Source organism: Salvelinus sp. IW2-2015, linkage group LG5 (assembly GCF_002910315.2).
Source record: "Salvelinus sp. IW2-2015 linkage group LG5, ASM291031v2, whole genome shotgun sequence".
NCBI lineage: Eukaryota > Metazoa > Chordata > Actinopteri > Salmoniformes > Salmonidae > Salvelinus > Salvelinus sp. IW2-2015.
The window spans coordinates 13,020,216-13,036,026 of record NC_036844.1 but is presented as its reverse complement, the minus strand read 5'-3'; the positions used below and the strand labels follow the sequence as shown (position 1 = coordinate 13,036,026).

Below are 15,811 nucleotides of genomic sequence, written 5' to 3'. Positions count from 1 at the left end.
CAGACAATCAATCAATCACAATTCAGATACACTGACTGTACAAAACTTTAGGAACATGCAATTTTTCATGACATAGACTGACCAGGTGAATCCAGGTGAATGCTATGATSTCTTATTATTGTCACCTGTTAAATCTTCAGTCAGTTTAGATGGAGGAGACAGGTTTAAAGAAGGATTTTTAAGCCTTGAGACAATTGAGACATGGATTGTGTATGTGTGTCAGTCAGAGGGTGAATGGGCGAGACAAAATATTTAAGTGCCTTTGAACGGGGTATGGTAGTAGGTGCCAGGCGCTCAAGTTTAAGTGTGTCAAGAAGTGCAACGCTGCTGGGTTTTTCACGCTCAACAGTTTCCCGTCTGTATCAAGAATGGTCCACTACCAAAAGGACATCCAGCCAACTTGACAAGTGTGACAGGCATTGGCGTCAACATGGGCCAGAATCTGTGTGGAACGCTTTCGACACCTTGTAGTCCATGCCCCGACAAGTTGAGGCTGTTTTGAGGGCATAAGGGGAGCAAATCTCCAAAAGCAAATACACTGCGTTTGTTGGCCTTAAACTACACAAGTGCTCACATGCAAGGAAGCAGGCAGGTATTGAAAATGGGTTCAAGGGGTGAAATTTTGTCTCCTCAGTCACAAAAAATAGCATGACAAGGTACTGTAGGTTATTCCCTCGACAGGAAGCCGTTACCTTATAGTGATGTTGGAATGACGGGCATAAATCCACGTTTACTTATCTCATCTTCAGAGTTGGGGACCTTAACCTCCCCATGGAAATTATTTAAACTGGGAAAGGGCGTGCGTGCGTTGCAGTCGTGCGTGCGTTGCAGGTTTGAGTTGCAGTTGTGCGTGCGTTGCAGTTGTGCGTGCGTTGCAGGTTTGAGTTGCAGTTGTTCGTGCGTATGCATGTTTGAGTTGCAGTGTGCGTGCGTGCGTTGCAGTTGTGCGTGCGTTGCAGGTTTGAGTTGCAGTTGTTCGTGCGTGCGTTGCAGTTGTGCGTTGCAGTTGTGCGTTGCAGTTGTGCGTTGCAGTTGTGCGTTGCAGTTGTGCGTGCGTTGCAGTTGTGCGTGCGTTGCAGGTTTGAGTTGCAGTTGTTCGTGCGTGCGTTGCAGGTTTGAGTTGCAGTTGTGCGTTGCAGTTGTGCGTGTGTGTTGCAGTGTGAGGTTAGAAGTCAGAGGAACCAGTATGTGTATGAATGCAGTGTGATGTGAAAGTTTGAGATAAAATCAACTGCTACAACCCTCTTTCTTCTTCAATTGCTTCAACTTCCACACTCCCCTGTCTCTATAGAGACTAACTCTTTATCATATAACTCATCTCTCCCACGGTGAAGATCACAACTGTATTGTGATCACAACTGTAAAGTGCATTCGGAAAGTTTTCAGACCCCTTTCCTTTATCCAAATTTTACGTTACACAGCCTAATTCTAAAATGGATTCAATTGTTTTTTTTCTTCTTTTCATGACTCTAAACGCAATACCCRATAATGACAAAGCAAAAYAAAAWTGTAGTTTTTTTTTAACTGAAATTACATTTACATAAGTATTCAGACCTTTTACTCTGTACTTTGTTGAAGCACCTTTGGCAGTGATTACAGCGTCGAGTCTTCTTGGGTATGATGATACAAGCTTGGCACACCTGTATTTGGGGAGCTTCTCCCATTATTCTTTGGCAGTGATTACAGCGTCGAGTCTTCTTGGGTATGATGATACAAGCTTGGCACACCTGTATTTGGGGAGTTTCTCCCATTATTCTTTGGCAGTGATTACAGCGTTGAGTCTTCTTGGGTATGATGATACAAGCTTGGCACACCTGTATTTGGGGAGTTTCTCCCATTTATAGTCACTTACCTGACCAAGGCTCTTCTCCCCTGATGGCTCAGTTTGGCCGTGAGGACAGCTATAGCAAGTGTCTTGATGGTGCCAAACTTCTTCCATTTAAGAATGTATTTTTTATTTTATTTAACCTTTTATTTAACCAGGCAAGTCAGTTAAGAACAAATTCTCATTTACAATGATGTCCTACCCCAGCCAAACCCTAACCCGGACGACGCTGGGCCAATTGTGCCCCGCCCTATTTGGACTCTCAATCACGGCCGGTTGTGATAGAGCCTGGAATCGAACCAGGGTCTGTAGTGATGCCTCTAGCACTGAGATGCAGTGCCTTAAACCGCTGCGCCACTCGGGAGGCCATTGTGCTCTTGGGGAACTTCAATGCCGCAGAAATGTTTTGGTACCCTTCCCCAGATCCGTGCCTCAGCACAATCCTGTCTCGCTCTACGGACAATTCCTTTGACCTCATGGCTTGGTTTTTGCTCTGACATTTACTGTCAACTGTGGGACCTTATATAGACAGGTGTGTGCCTTTCCAAACCATGCCCAATCAATTGAATTTACCACAGGTGGACTCCAATCAAGTTGTAGTAACWTCTCAACGATGATCAATGGGAACAGGATCCAACTGAGCGCAATTTTGAGTTTCATAGAAAAGGGTCTGAATGCTTGTGTAAATAAGGTATTTKAGTTTTTTTTGCAAAAAATCTACAAACCTGTTTTCGCTATGTCATTATGGGGTATTGTGTGTAGATTGAGGAACATTTTTTTATGTAACCAATTTCAGAATAAGGCTGTAACGTAACAACATTTGGGGAAGGGGTCTGAATACTTTCCGAACTTACTGTAAGCTATAGTATGTAATCATGGCTAGATCATATAGGTTTATGACATGGGAGGAAACCTTGCTACTGACCTTATGTAGCTTTCTCTTGGGCTCAGTTTCCCCACTTTACAGCTGAATCACAGCTGGGTTTCAAACTAGCAGGAGTCATGTGGAATCTTGAATTACATATCAGTATGGCTCACATCGTTGGTCAGGCCCCAGTGATCCAGCTCCAGGATAAGCCTTTGTTTTTAGACAAAACCATCCAGTAAAACGACACTATCCCATGTCCCTGAAGACTGGTCAATATATTTCACTTTGAGTATACACAGTGAGTGTTATGTCATTGACTTGTATTCTATCTCTCGCTCTCCTCTTCCTCTCTCACTCTCCCTCAGGTTGACTAAACTGCAGATCCTGGAGCTGAGAGAGAACCAGTTAAAGATGCTGCCAAAGTAAGTTTTCTGTCTCTGTTTCACATGTTGTTTTCCCCACATCAAAGCCCTTGCAGACCTCACAGCTCACAGTCCACAGACGAACAAGAGGTGGCTCTTTGTGAGCAACCATGATTGTGGGAGGGAGAAAAAAGGACAAGTGCCTTTCTATTGTTCTCTTGCTCGCTCTCTCTTCTCTCTCTTCTCTCTCCCTCTCTACCCTACACACTCTTGCTTTCTCAGTCTCTCTCACTTTTTCTCTGTGGCATTGAATTTCACCGTGTGGAATTTAAATTTACCAGACATTTGAGAAATTTACCAGACCCATATGCATTGGGTGCATAACCGGATTAGGGCGCCCACCCACGGTGTTCAGAATGACCGAACTCACATTTCGATTATGGTAATTCATCTTAACAGAACATGCAAGTGGAGGATGCAACGCTGTGTGTCCTTACCGCTCACATGGAAGATGTTAGAATACCTGTCCACATTTACTTTTCCTCAGCCAACAAGACGAGTAACGAACAGCTAAATCACTAGCCTTTGCAGGCGGAGCGTGAGTTTAAAGTTTGGGGGAGTACATTTTCACCATTAAAAAAATTTTCGCCTTTTATAATAAAGCATTCCATGCGTCATCACATTTGCAGACTTATGTGATGAGTAGATTGGATAGTCATAATTTAGGCAAATAATAGAACTCATAATTTAGGCAAATAATAGAACTCAATCACTGTTTGCGAAAAKGACTGTTCAATGCATGGCTGAGCGTGTATAGCGTAGAGACCTGGGCTATAGGCTATATCAGAAGTTTCTTTCTTTGCACAGGAAAAACACATTTCATGCAGTTGTAGTTCACTTTATATGACTGGAGACATAAGCAGAATCTGTTTTTATTATGGCAAATGACAGGGTAGCCTACTCTGCTGACACTGACAAACAGATCAATAAAAACCATGTCCATATAAGAGGCCAATGAGGAGAGACACGCATAGAATGACGTTCATCTAAACTGGAGGAGGAAATGATTGTCCGAAAACAAACTTTTAAGTGGCACTGACCCAACAATGATAGAGTGGATATGCGCAGTGCGCGCTCACCGGGGATATGGCCGATGCTCTCAGCTGGTGCCAATAAGATAGGCTTTTAGGCCTACTGTTCGCTCAATTAAGTTGAGAATGTTGATCATGTAAAGTCCATCTTTTTAGTTGTCTTCTCTTTACAGCAATAGCCTTTTGCTTTCCGAACTGTACTGAACAAAAATATAAAAGCAACATGTAAAGTGTTGGTCCCATGTTTCATGAGCTGAAATAAAAGATCCCAGAAATGTTCCATAGCCACAAAAAGCTTATTTCTCTCAAATGTTGTGCACAAATTAGTTTACATCCCTTTTTAGTGAGCATTTCTCCTTTACCAAGAGAATCCATCCACCTGACAGGTGTGAGGGAGCGCGCAATTGGCATGCTGACTGCAAAGCTGTTGCCAGAGAATTTAATGTCAATTTCTCTACCATAAGCCATCTCCAACGTCGTTTTAGAAAATTTGGCAGTACGTACAACCGGACGGGAGGAGCATGAGCAGGTAAGCAGCGTGGCAGAGCGACGCTCCAAAATACAAACATTTCTGATAAATATGTTATATTGCAATAGGCTGTTCTCCTGCAAGCCCTACTAGTGAAAGTTTACCAATACCTTGCGGTGTGGTGTGCAAAAAATTCCAGAAAATGTGCTATTAACAACTATGAGCTTACCCAAACTGGAGAAGCTGGATCCATCACATGACAGCCTGTGGGATCTGGAATCTTTCATTGACCAATACTACCATTCCGGCTGCGATATGGATTGCGGGGATTCCTTAACTCAGGCTGGCCATAAGAACCAAGACACCGGGATCTCTGCCATAAAGCCTGCCAAAAGATTTAGGAACTCATCCAGTGACACGGTTGATTTAAACAACTCCACCGGCGATGACGTCAACGCTTCCAAAGTGTTCATAGTCTCCATAACTCAAAAGCTGTCTGTTTTTAGATGAAATGAGAAAGAACCTCGCTGACCTCAACATCGCCATCGCTTTCAATAACAAAACACTTGAGGATATGCGCAAAGAGAATAAAACGCTAAGGGGCACTGTTGATAAATTGGAAATCAAAGTAAACAATGTTGACCGTGACAACAGAGTCCTTCAAGAGACCGTGCTGGATACACAGATACGCAGTATGCGGGATAACTTAATATTCTCTGGTACTGAAAAGGTTAAATCTAGAAACCGTCTGTGCGCGAGTTCATATCTACTAATCTGACAATTTCACAAGACCAGCTACAATGAATTACATTTTCGCAAGTACATAGAATAGGAAGCACATCCCACCATGGCCTGTGCACCATAATAGCTTGTTTTGAGGACTTCCAGCAGAAAATCAGGGTACAAAGAAAAGGAAGTCAGCTCAAAGGCACAAACTATGGAATGAACGACCAGCTCCCTAAAGAAATCAGAGAAAGAAGGAAAATACTTTACCCAACGTAAAAAAAAATAGACAAATGAGTAGAAGCTTCTCTATGGTGGTTGATAAACTGTACAGTACCAGTCAAAAGTTTGGACACCTACTCGTTCAATGGTTTTTCTTTATTTTTTACTAGTGAAGACATCAAAACTATGAAATAACACACGGAATCATATATTAACCAAAAAAGTGTTAAACAAATCTAAATGTATTTTTTATATATGAGATTCTTCAAGTAGCCACCCTTTGCCTTGATCACAGCTTTGCACACTTTTGTGATTCTCTCAACCAGCTTCATGAGGTAGTCACCTGGAATGCATTTCCATTAACAGGTGTGCCTTGTTAAAAGTTAATTTGTGGAATTTCTTTCCTTAATGCGTTTGAGCCAGTCAGTTGTGTTGTGACAAGGTAGGGGTGGTATACAGAAGCCCTATTTGTTAAAAAAKCAAGTCCATATTATGGCAAGAACAGCTCAAATAAGCAAATAGAAATGACAGTCCATCATTACTTTTAAGACATGAAGGTCAGTCAATCCAGAACATTTCAACAACTTTGACAGTTTCTTCAAGTGCAGTCGCAAAACCATCAAGCGCTTTGACGAAACTGGCTCTCATGAGGACCGCCACAGGAAAGGAAGACCCAGAGGATAAGTTCATTAGTGTTAGGAGCCTGCATGCTTCAGAGTTCAATAAACAAACCCATCTCAAGATCAACTGTTCAGAGGAGACTGCGTGAATCAGGCTTTCATGGTTTAATTGCTGCAAAGAAACCACTACTAAAGGACAACAACAATAAGAAGAATAGATGCTTGGGCCAAGAAGACGAGTAATGGGCATTAGCCTGGTGGAAAGCTGTCCTTTTGGTCTTATGAGTCCAAATTTTAGGTTTTTGGTTCCAACCGCCATGTCTGTGAGGCACAGAGTAGGTGAACGGATTATCTCCYCGGAAGCATGGAGGAGGTGTGATGGTGTGGGTGTGCTTTGCTGGTGACACTGTCAGTGATTTATTTAGAATTCAAGGCACACTTAACCAGCATGGCTACCGCAGCGATACGCCATCCCATCTGGTTTGGGCATAGTGGGACTATCATTTGTTTTTCAACAGGACATTGACCCAACACACCTCCAGGCTGTGTAAGGGCTATTTGACCAAGAAGGAGAGTGATGGATTGCTGCATCAGATGACCTGGCCTACACAATCACCCGACCTSAACCGAATTGACATGGTTTGTGTTGAGTTGGACCGTAGAGTGAAGGAAAAGCAGCCAACAAGTGCTCAGCATATGTGGGAGCTCTTTCAAGACTGTTGGAAAAGCATTCCAGGTGAAGCTGGTTGAGAGAATGCCAAGAGTGTGCAAAGCTGTCATCAAGGCAAATGTGGCTACTTTGAAGAATCAAAAATACTACATGATTCCATGTGTGTTATTTCATAGTTTTGATGTCTTCACTATTATTTTACAATGTAGAAAATAGTATATATTATTTAAAAAAATAAAAAAATAAAAAAATAAACCTTGAATGAGTAGGTGTGTCCAAACTTTTGACTGCTTCTGTACATTGATGGGCTGCATCTCTATGATGTTTGGTAAACTGTACATCGATGGTCAGCTATATAGAGATGCCAAGGAAACACCATGGCACTTCTGATGGGTCACATTGGCTCATTTTAGGCCTAACTCAGATCCTTTGACTTTTTCCACATTTTTATTTTATAGCCTTAATCTAAAATGCATTCAATTAATTTCTTGTCACTCTACACACCGTACCCCATAATGACAAAGCAAAACGTTTTTGGGGACATTTTTTCAAATTATATAAAAAATAAATTACAAGTATTCYCACACTTTGCTATGAGACTTGAAATTGAGCTCAACTGCAACTTGTTTCCATTGGTCATCCTTGAGATGTTTCTACAACTTGATTGGAGTCCACCTGTGGTAAATTCAATTGATTGGACATGATTTGGAAAGGTACACACCTGTCTATATAAGGTCTCACAGTTGACAGTGCATGTCAGAGCAAAAACCAAGCCATGAGGTCGAAGGAATTGTCCATAGAGCTCCAGGATTGTGTCGAGGCACAGATCTGGGGAAGATTACCAAACAATTTCTGCAGCATTGAAGGTCCCCAAGAACACAGTGGCCTCCATCCTTCTTAAATTGAAGAGGTTTGTAACCACCAAGACTCTTCCTTGTGCTGGCCGCCTGGTCATACTGAGCAATTTGGGGAGAAGAGCCTTGGTCAGGGAGGTGATCAAGAACCCGATGGTCACTCTGACAGAGCTCCAGAGTTCATCTGTGGAGATGGGAGAACCTTCCAGAACGACAGCCGTCTCTGGTGGAGTGCTGCAATCAGGCCTTTATGATAGATTGGCAAGACGGAAGCCACTCCTCGGTAAAATGCACATGACAGCCCGCTTGGAGTTTGCCAAAAGTCACCTAAAGGACTCTCCGACCATGAGAAACAAGATTCTCTGGACTGATGAAACCTAGATTGAACTCTTTGGCCTGAATGCCAAGCGTCACGTCTGAAGGAAACCTGGCACCATCCCTACGGTGAAGTATGCTGATGGCAGCATCATGCTGTGGGGATGTTTTTTAGCAGCAGGGACTGGGAGACTAGTCAGGATTGGGGAAAAGAAGAATGGAGAAAAGTACAGAGAGATCCTTGATGAAAACCTTCTCCAGAGCGCTCAGGACCTCCGACACGGCCAAGACAGCACATGAGTGGTTTCCGGACATCTCTGAATGTCCTTGAGTGGCCCAGCCTGAGCCTGGACTTGACCCCGATCTAATATCTCTGGAGAGACCTGAAAATAGCTGTGCAGCGACGCTCCCCATCCAACCTGGCAGAGTTTGAGAGGATCTGCAGAGAAGAATGGGAGAAACTCCCCAAATACAGTTGTGCCAAGATTATAGCGTCATACCCAAGAAGACTCAAGGCTATAATCGCTGCCTAAGGTGCTGTAACAAGGTACTGAGTAAAGGGTCTGAATACTTATGTAAATGTGATTTTATTTATTTTTAATACATTTGAGAAAAAAATCTAAACCTGTTTTTGCTTTGTCATTATGGTCTATTGTGTGTAGATTGAGGAAAACCCTTTTTATTTAATCAATTTTAGAATTTGTAAAGTAACAAAATTTGGAAAAAGTCGAGGGGTCTGGCTACTTTCAGATTGCACTGTATATAGTATGTATAACCAGGTAGTAGAAGCCTAAATATTTTTGTCCATTAGTTTACTCCAATCAGGGATGATGGGGTTACTGGGAAAATAATTTTAAATATATATATTTACCAAAAAGTATATAGGGGATTGGAAATTATGCAGACAATTACACTGTGGCTTCTATCAACAATATTAAAGCTGATCAACTGGCCTCACAACCACAGACCACGTGTAACCTCGCCAGTCCAGGACCTACACATTTGGCTTCTTCACCTGCGGGATCGTTTGAGACCAGCCACCCGGACAGCTGATGAAACTGTGGGTTTGCACAACCAAATAATTTCTGCTCAAACTGTCAGAAACCGTCTCAGAGAAGCTCATCTGGGGGCTCGTCGTCCTCACCAGGGTCTTGACCGGACTGCGGTTCGGCGTCGTAACTGACTTCAGTGGGCAAATGCTCACCTCCGATGGCCACTGGCACACTGGAGAAGTGTGCTCTTCATGGATGAATCCCGGTTTCAACTGGGGCCGGCAGATGGCAGACAGTGTGTATAGCGTTGTGTGGGCAAGCGGTTTGCTGATGTCAACGCTGTGAACAGAGCGCCCCATGGTGGCAGTGGGGTTATGGTATAGGCAGCCATAAGCTATGGACAATTAACATAAGTGCATTTTATCGATGGAAATTTGAATGCACAGAGAAACCGTGACGAGTTTCTGAGGCCCATTGTTGTGCTATTCGTCCGCACGGACCCATGTCGCTGTTCCTAGAAGCTGAAACTGTCCCAGTTCTTCCATGGCCTGCATACTCACAAGACATGTCACCCATTGGGTGCTCTGGATTGACATGTACGACAGTGTGCTCCAGTTCCTGCCAATATCCAGCAACTTCGCACATCCATTGAACAGGAGTGGGACAACATTCCACAGGCCACAATCAACAGCCTGATCAACTCTATGCGAAGGAGATGTCCCGCTGCATGAGGCAAATGGTGGTCACACCAGATACTAGCTGGTTTTCTGATCCACACCCAACTTTAGTTTTTAAGGTATCTGTGACCAACAGATGCATATCTGTATTCCCAGTCATGTGAAATCCATAGATTAGGGCCTAATGCATTTATTTTAATTAACTGATTTGCTTATTTGAACTGTAACTCAGTAAAATCTTTGAAATTGTTGCATTTATAATTTTGTTTTGTGTATGTTGTAGCCTGACTAGTTATCGGTTTAGCTATRGTTAGCATGTATTCATGTTTTCGTCATGTCCGCAAAAACTTTACACTGACACTTGCGAATACTGTAAGGCCATACAAAGTTGATTTCCTTTTTGGAACGATTCAAATTATTAATTTAAACCAACAAAACAAACGACTCACTTCGCCATTGTATTCCTTGGGATTCTGCTCAATCGTGTTGAGTCTAATTTTTGAATCACGAACAGGGATTTTTAGAAAAATTATTAGATGTAGCCTTTTTTGGATTATGTGGCAGCAATACATCCAGTTGATTTTGGCTTCCAATGTATGGAACATTGTAGCTCAGTAGATGCTAGTCAGCCGGCAAACGAAACACTTCTAAGGTAGTTAAGATACATTTGACTGTACTATAAGGGTGCAGTTCCTGGAAGAAGGAAAATAGTGGGCTTGCTTCAGCTGTATAAAAAGATTTGTAGCCTACCGTAGCCATTTGATCTTTGTTATATTGAATGAAGAAATTATTTTATAAAGGCATAAAATGGATTTAGTTGTAATGTTGCAATGTTTAACAACGAAGGTGGTCAACCATCCTCCAGGAGAGCTACTGGGGGTGCTGCTTTTCCTTCCAGTCCCCCTCTAACAAACCACATTTCAGAAATGAGCTGCTCAACCAGACCTCGATAAAATAACACTGATGTGTTTGAGCAGTAGCTCTCCAAGCTGACTCACAATGTGTTTTATATAGTTACCTAACATGTATTCTACTTCGTTGGGGGGGGGGTTTAAGTGCCTTGCACAGCAACAGGAGATGGTACATGGGATCAAAGGTTAGCCTCCCAGTGTCGATACCACATGTATGCTTACTTTTTTATACGTACATAGCTACGCCGCCTATTTGTTGATCATGGAAATGTGGTTAAAAGTCGTGAAGTCATCTAAAAATCATGAAATTCTGACCGTAGCTCCTGTTCTGTTTCATCTTTTGAAAGCCTTTTCTTTCATATAAAAAACMGATTATAAAGAGGATCCAGAGTGCCACAGGTGGTTTTGAAGTCTCCTTTTCTCTTTTCTGTCTCGCTCTTCCCCTCTGCTCAGTCTCGTTACCTCGCTCTCTTTCTCTACCCTCTCTCTGTGTCTCTCTATCTCTGTCTAATTGAAGCCTATCCGGTGTATCTAGGTCCAGTTCTTCTGTTGTCCCCTAGCTGACTGGTCCTCTGTGTTCTGTGTCTGAGACAGCAGCCAGGCCTGTTAGGGACTGGAGCTCTGACAAACAGAAGGCCTAATGGCAGGATGGATGCCAGAGACGCACAAACATCCCTGGATATAAATAAACACATACACAAAAAATGCTAGGGCACACACACACACACACACACACACACACACACACACACACACGCACAGCTGCACGTACGCACCCACACACATCTTACCCCAGACACTTTTTGGAGGAAGCACCGTCACGCGTTCCTCTTCTTACTCACTTATTCCTCTGGGACCCTGTACCAACCCCAGTGTCTCTGAAAGCAGCACTGAAACAGAGCCTGGTAGAGCAGGAACACATGCTTTCATCAAGCCTTCTTCCTCCATATCACGGTCCGAATACACAGGCCGTGTTTTTATGTCGACCCCAAAATGTATTACGACACCAAACCCAGAGGTTGCCGTGACACCGCCTCGTTGTGTAGTTTGATTGTACAGACAGGTACATGGCATGGATTAAAGTGGGATGTTTTGAGGAGCAGCGAAGACAAAACAGCCTCCATGGGGGGAAGCGCGTAACTGTCAAGCCTAGCGCCGAGCTGCGTTTTGGTTTGACTGGTGTTTTGAGGACTAGGGCCGTGTCCCAAATGGCACCTTAATCCCTTCATAGAGCCCCATAGGGCTCTGGTCAAAAGTAGTGCACTATAAGGGGAATAGGGTCCATTTGGGACGCACCCTTAGAGGTTCATCCCCACTGAGAAACCATCGCCTAACACATTTTGTCTCATGTTATAAGTCGTGTTTAGATTTTGTTTGTCTTAGTAACACATGCAATAACACGTTATGTTATACTCATGAAATGGTATTTTAGCTTATGTCGTATAGCGTCCAGTTTTCTCCTGTATCTGTATGCATCGATCTACACAGCATGGGTCTGTAGTACCTGTCAGTGAAGTGGGATGGATGTTGACCAGATGATCTCATGGTTGTTAAATCGCCCATCAATATCTTGCCACAAGTCTGTCACTAGATGCATATGAATTCCCTCAGACCTGAAAATCTATTTCTGCCAATTTGTTAGAAATCGATAAAACTCTGAATGAAAAGCAAGCCTGGATATGGAGGAAAGTTAGACCAGCATCAATTCCAGACGTTATTTGAACAAATGTCTTTGGCCTGTGTCATAACATTTTTCATGGCCCCCTGGTGTAACATAACCATATCTGTGTCAAATGTTGCGATGCTTTTTCCTGTGACGAAATCGGCCTTAAATGGATGAGAAGGAGACCTGGGCGTGAGCCTGCTATAACAACACCCTTGTGTGATATAAAGCAGTATTTATTTTTTATTATTTTAAGAAACTAGACTACAGGGACACTAGGTGAAAGTTTGCATACACATACAGTGCATTCGGAAAGTATTCAGACCCCTTCACTCTTTACACATTTTGTTACATTACAGCCTTATTCAAAAATGTATTCAATTGTTTTTTCCTCATCAATCTACACACCCCATAATGACAAAGCGAAAACAGGTTTATATATATTTTTTTAAAGCACGTTTATTCAAAATAAAAAACAAATACCTTATTTACATAAGTATTCAGACCCTTTGCTATGAGACTCGAAATTGAGCTCAGGTGCATCCTGTTTCCATTGGTCATCGTTGAGATGTTTCTACAACTTGATTGTAGTCCACCTGTGGTAAATTTAATTGATTAGACATGATTTGGAAAGGCACACACCTGTCTGTAAAAGGCACATGACAGGGGTGGTGGTGAACGCATCATGCTGTGGGGATTTTTTTCAGCGGCAGGAACTGGGAGGCTAGTCATGATCGAGGCAAAGATGAACGAGCAAAGTACACAGCGATCCTTGATGAAAACCTGCTCCAGAGCGCTCAGGACCTCAGACTGGAGTGATGATTCACCTTCCAACAGGACAATGACCCTAAGCATACAGCCAAGACAACGCAGGAGTGGCTTCGGGACAAGTCTCTGAATATCCTTGAGTGGGCCAGACAGAGCCCGGACATGAACCCGATCAAACATCTCTTTAGAGACCTGAAAATAGCTATGCAGCAACGCTCCCCATCCAACCTGACAGAGCTTGAGAGGATTTGCAGAGAAGAATGGAAGAAACTCCCAAGTTACAGGTGTACCAAGCTTCTAGCGTTATACCCAAGAAGACTCGAGGCTGTAATTACTGGCAAAGGTGCTTCAATAAAGTACTGAGTAAAGTGTGTTTAGACTTATGTAAATGTGATATATCAGTTTTTTTTATATATACATTTGCAATTTAAAAAACCTGTTTTTGCTTTGTCATTATGGGCTGTTGTGTGTAGATTGATGAGGGGGAAAAAACAATTTAATCAATTTTAGAATAAGGCTGTAAAGTAACAAAATGTGGAAGAAGTCAAGGGGTCTGAATACTTTCCAAATGCACTGTAAATGGATGAGTACGCAGCGAGCAGGCACATACAGTAGTAGTGTGCGGGTCAGCTGTTGGTTTACCTGCACCCGCCAGGAATTGCTAATAATCCATCCGCAGCCGACCAACTATGTGATAAAGTGAAAATCTGAGTCCCGACCCTAACCCGCTATTATAGAAAATGAACTGTAAGGTACTGTCAGAGACGGCAGAAAGTTTAGTTTTTTTGACAGGGGGTGCAGGATTTATTTAGCCTGATTTAGATATGTTTCTGCTTATAATTTGTATAATCTATAATTACATGCATGCACCTCCTCTTCTGTCGTCATATGTTACCCTAGAAGACTAAATAAACCCTTGCTCACCAGGCCGTCATAAATCGATAGAATGAGTGCTTCAATCTAGTTGACATTGTCTTTTTTTTTTTTTGCCTCTTTGGTTCCCAAAAGCATTTGGTGATTGGCGTGAAGGCTATTTGGCGCGTGTACAGTTAGGCCCTAAAGCTTAGGCTTAGGCACTAATGACAGATAACCTAAAAGAATGAAAGAGAACCACAATGTAGCCTGTAGTTAGAACTTGCGCAAGAATGATACATTCATGGATTTTTTTAAATGGTATTCAACCAGCCCACCCTTAATCCACACAATATTTCATGACCCTAGACCCGCCCACCCCGCTGATATAACCGCAGGGACTGCGGGTTATGAGTCAACCCGCACATCACTAACATACAGTGCATATAGAAAGTCTTTAACCCTTTAACTTTTTTTCACATTTTGCTGCCGCTAGTGGGACAACTTCCGGGGAAACTGGAGGGTGCGCAATTCAAATAAATAATCATAAATATTATGGATTTTAAACATTTATGTATGTATGTAAGTGTCTTATTTTGGCTGAAAGCTTAAATTATTGTTAATCTAACTGCACTGTCCGATTTACAGTAGCTATTACTGTGAAAACATGCCATGCGATTGTTTGAGGACGGCGCCCCACATCAAAATATTTTTCCACCGGCACATGTTTCATGCATTCAACAAATAACGATTAAATATTCACTTACTTTATGAAAATCTTCCTCTGATTTGTCATCCAAAGGGTCCCAGCTATAACATGTAGTGTCGTTTTGTTAGATAAAATCCTTCTTTATATACCAAAAAGTCCATTTAGTTGGGGCCATCGATTTGAGTAATCCACTCGTTCAACATGCAGAGAAAGGAATCCGAAAATCTACCCCTAAACTTTGTTTCAACAAGTCAAAATACGTTTCTATTTACTCCTCAGTAACCCTAAAATGTAATCAAACTATATTTTTTACGTTCAATAGGAAAACGATTTTAGCAGGTGCGTAATGTCTTCATGTCGCACGCAAACACGAATTTCCAAGACTGCGTCCTTCTGCTAAAACTGATATTTCTTATTTGTTTTTGAAGTTACAAGCCTGAAACCTTGAACATAGACTGCTGACACCCTGTGGAAGCCATAGGAATTGCATCCAGGGAGCTAATTTTCAATATGACCTTACTCTTGCATTTCTAAGAGGATGGTTTCCCCCCAAAAAAGTTTGAATTGTTTTTTTCTTTGGATTTTCTCCTATCATATCTATTATGTTACATTATCCTACATTATTTTAACGTTTCTACAAACTTCAAATGTGTTTTCTTTCCAATGGTACCAATTATATGCACATCCAGGCTTCAGGGCCTGAGCTACAGGCAGTTTACTTTGGGCATGTCATTCAGACAGGAAGTGGAGAAAAAAGGGGCCCAGCCCAAAGAAGTTAAAAAGGATTCAATTAGATTTTTCCCCCCTACAGAGCTACACAACCTACTCCACATTTTCAAAGTGAATGAATATTTTCCACAAAACAATTACAAATAAAAATGAAATATCATAATTGGAAGTCTCCGCCCCCTGAGTTAATATTTGGTGGAAGCACCTTTGGCAGCTGGGAATCATTTGGAATAAGATTTGACCAACTTTGCAAAATTTTTAGGGCAACATACACTGAGTGTATAAAACATTAGGAACACCTTCCTAATATTGAGTTGCACCCCTTTTGCCCTCAAAACAGCCTCAATTCGTTGGGGCATGGACTACAAGGTGTCAACAGTGTTTCACAGGGAGACTCCAATGTTTCCCACAGTTGTCAAGTTGGCTGAATGTTGTTTGGATGGTGGACCATTCTGTATACACACAGGAAACTGTTGAGTGTGAAGGCAGCG

General features: G+C 42.3%; 1 protein-coding gene across 5 annotated transcripts in view; it reads left to right on the top strand.

The window, feature by feature from the left end:
* LOC111963937 (erbin) overlaps positions 1-15,811 on the top strand; it is a 90,024-nt gene that overhangs the window by 37,713 nt on the left and 36,500 nt on the right. For all 5 annotated transcript variants that reach the window (XM_070443563.1, XM_023987535.2, XM_023987534.2 and 2 more), the window contains exon 6: positions 3,059-3,115. In XM_070443563.1, the coding sequence (XP_070299664.1) occupies positions 3,059-3,115 (57 nt within the window). The remainder of the gene's footprint in view (positions 1-3,058; positions 3,116-15,811) is intronic.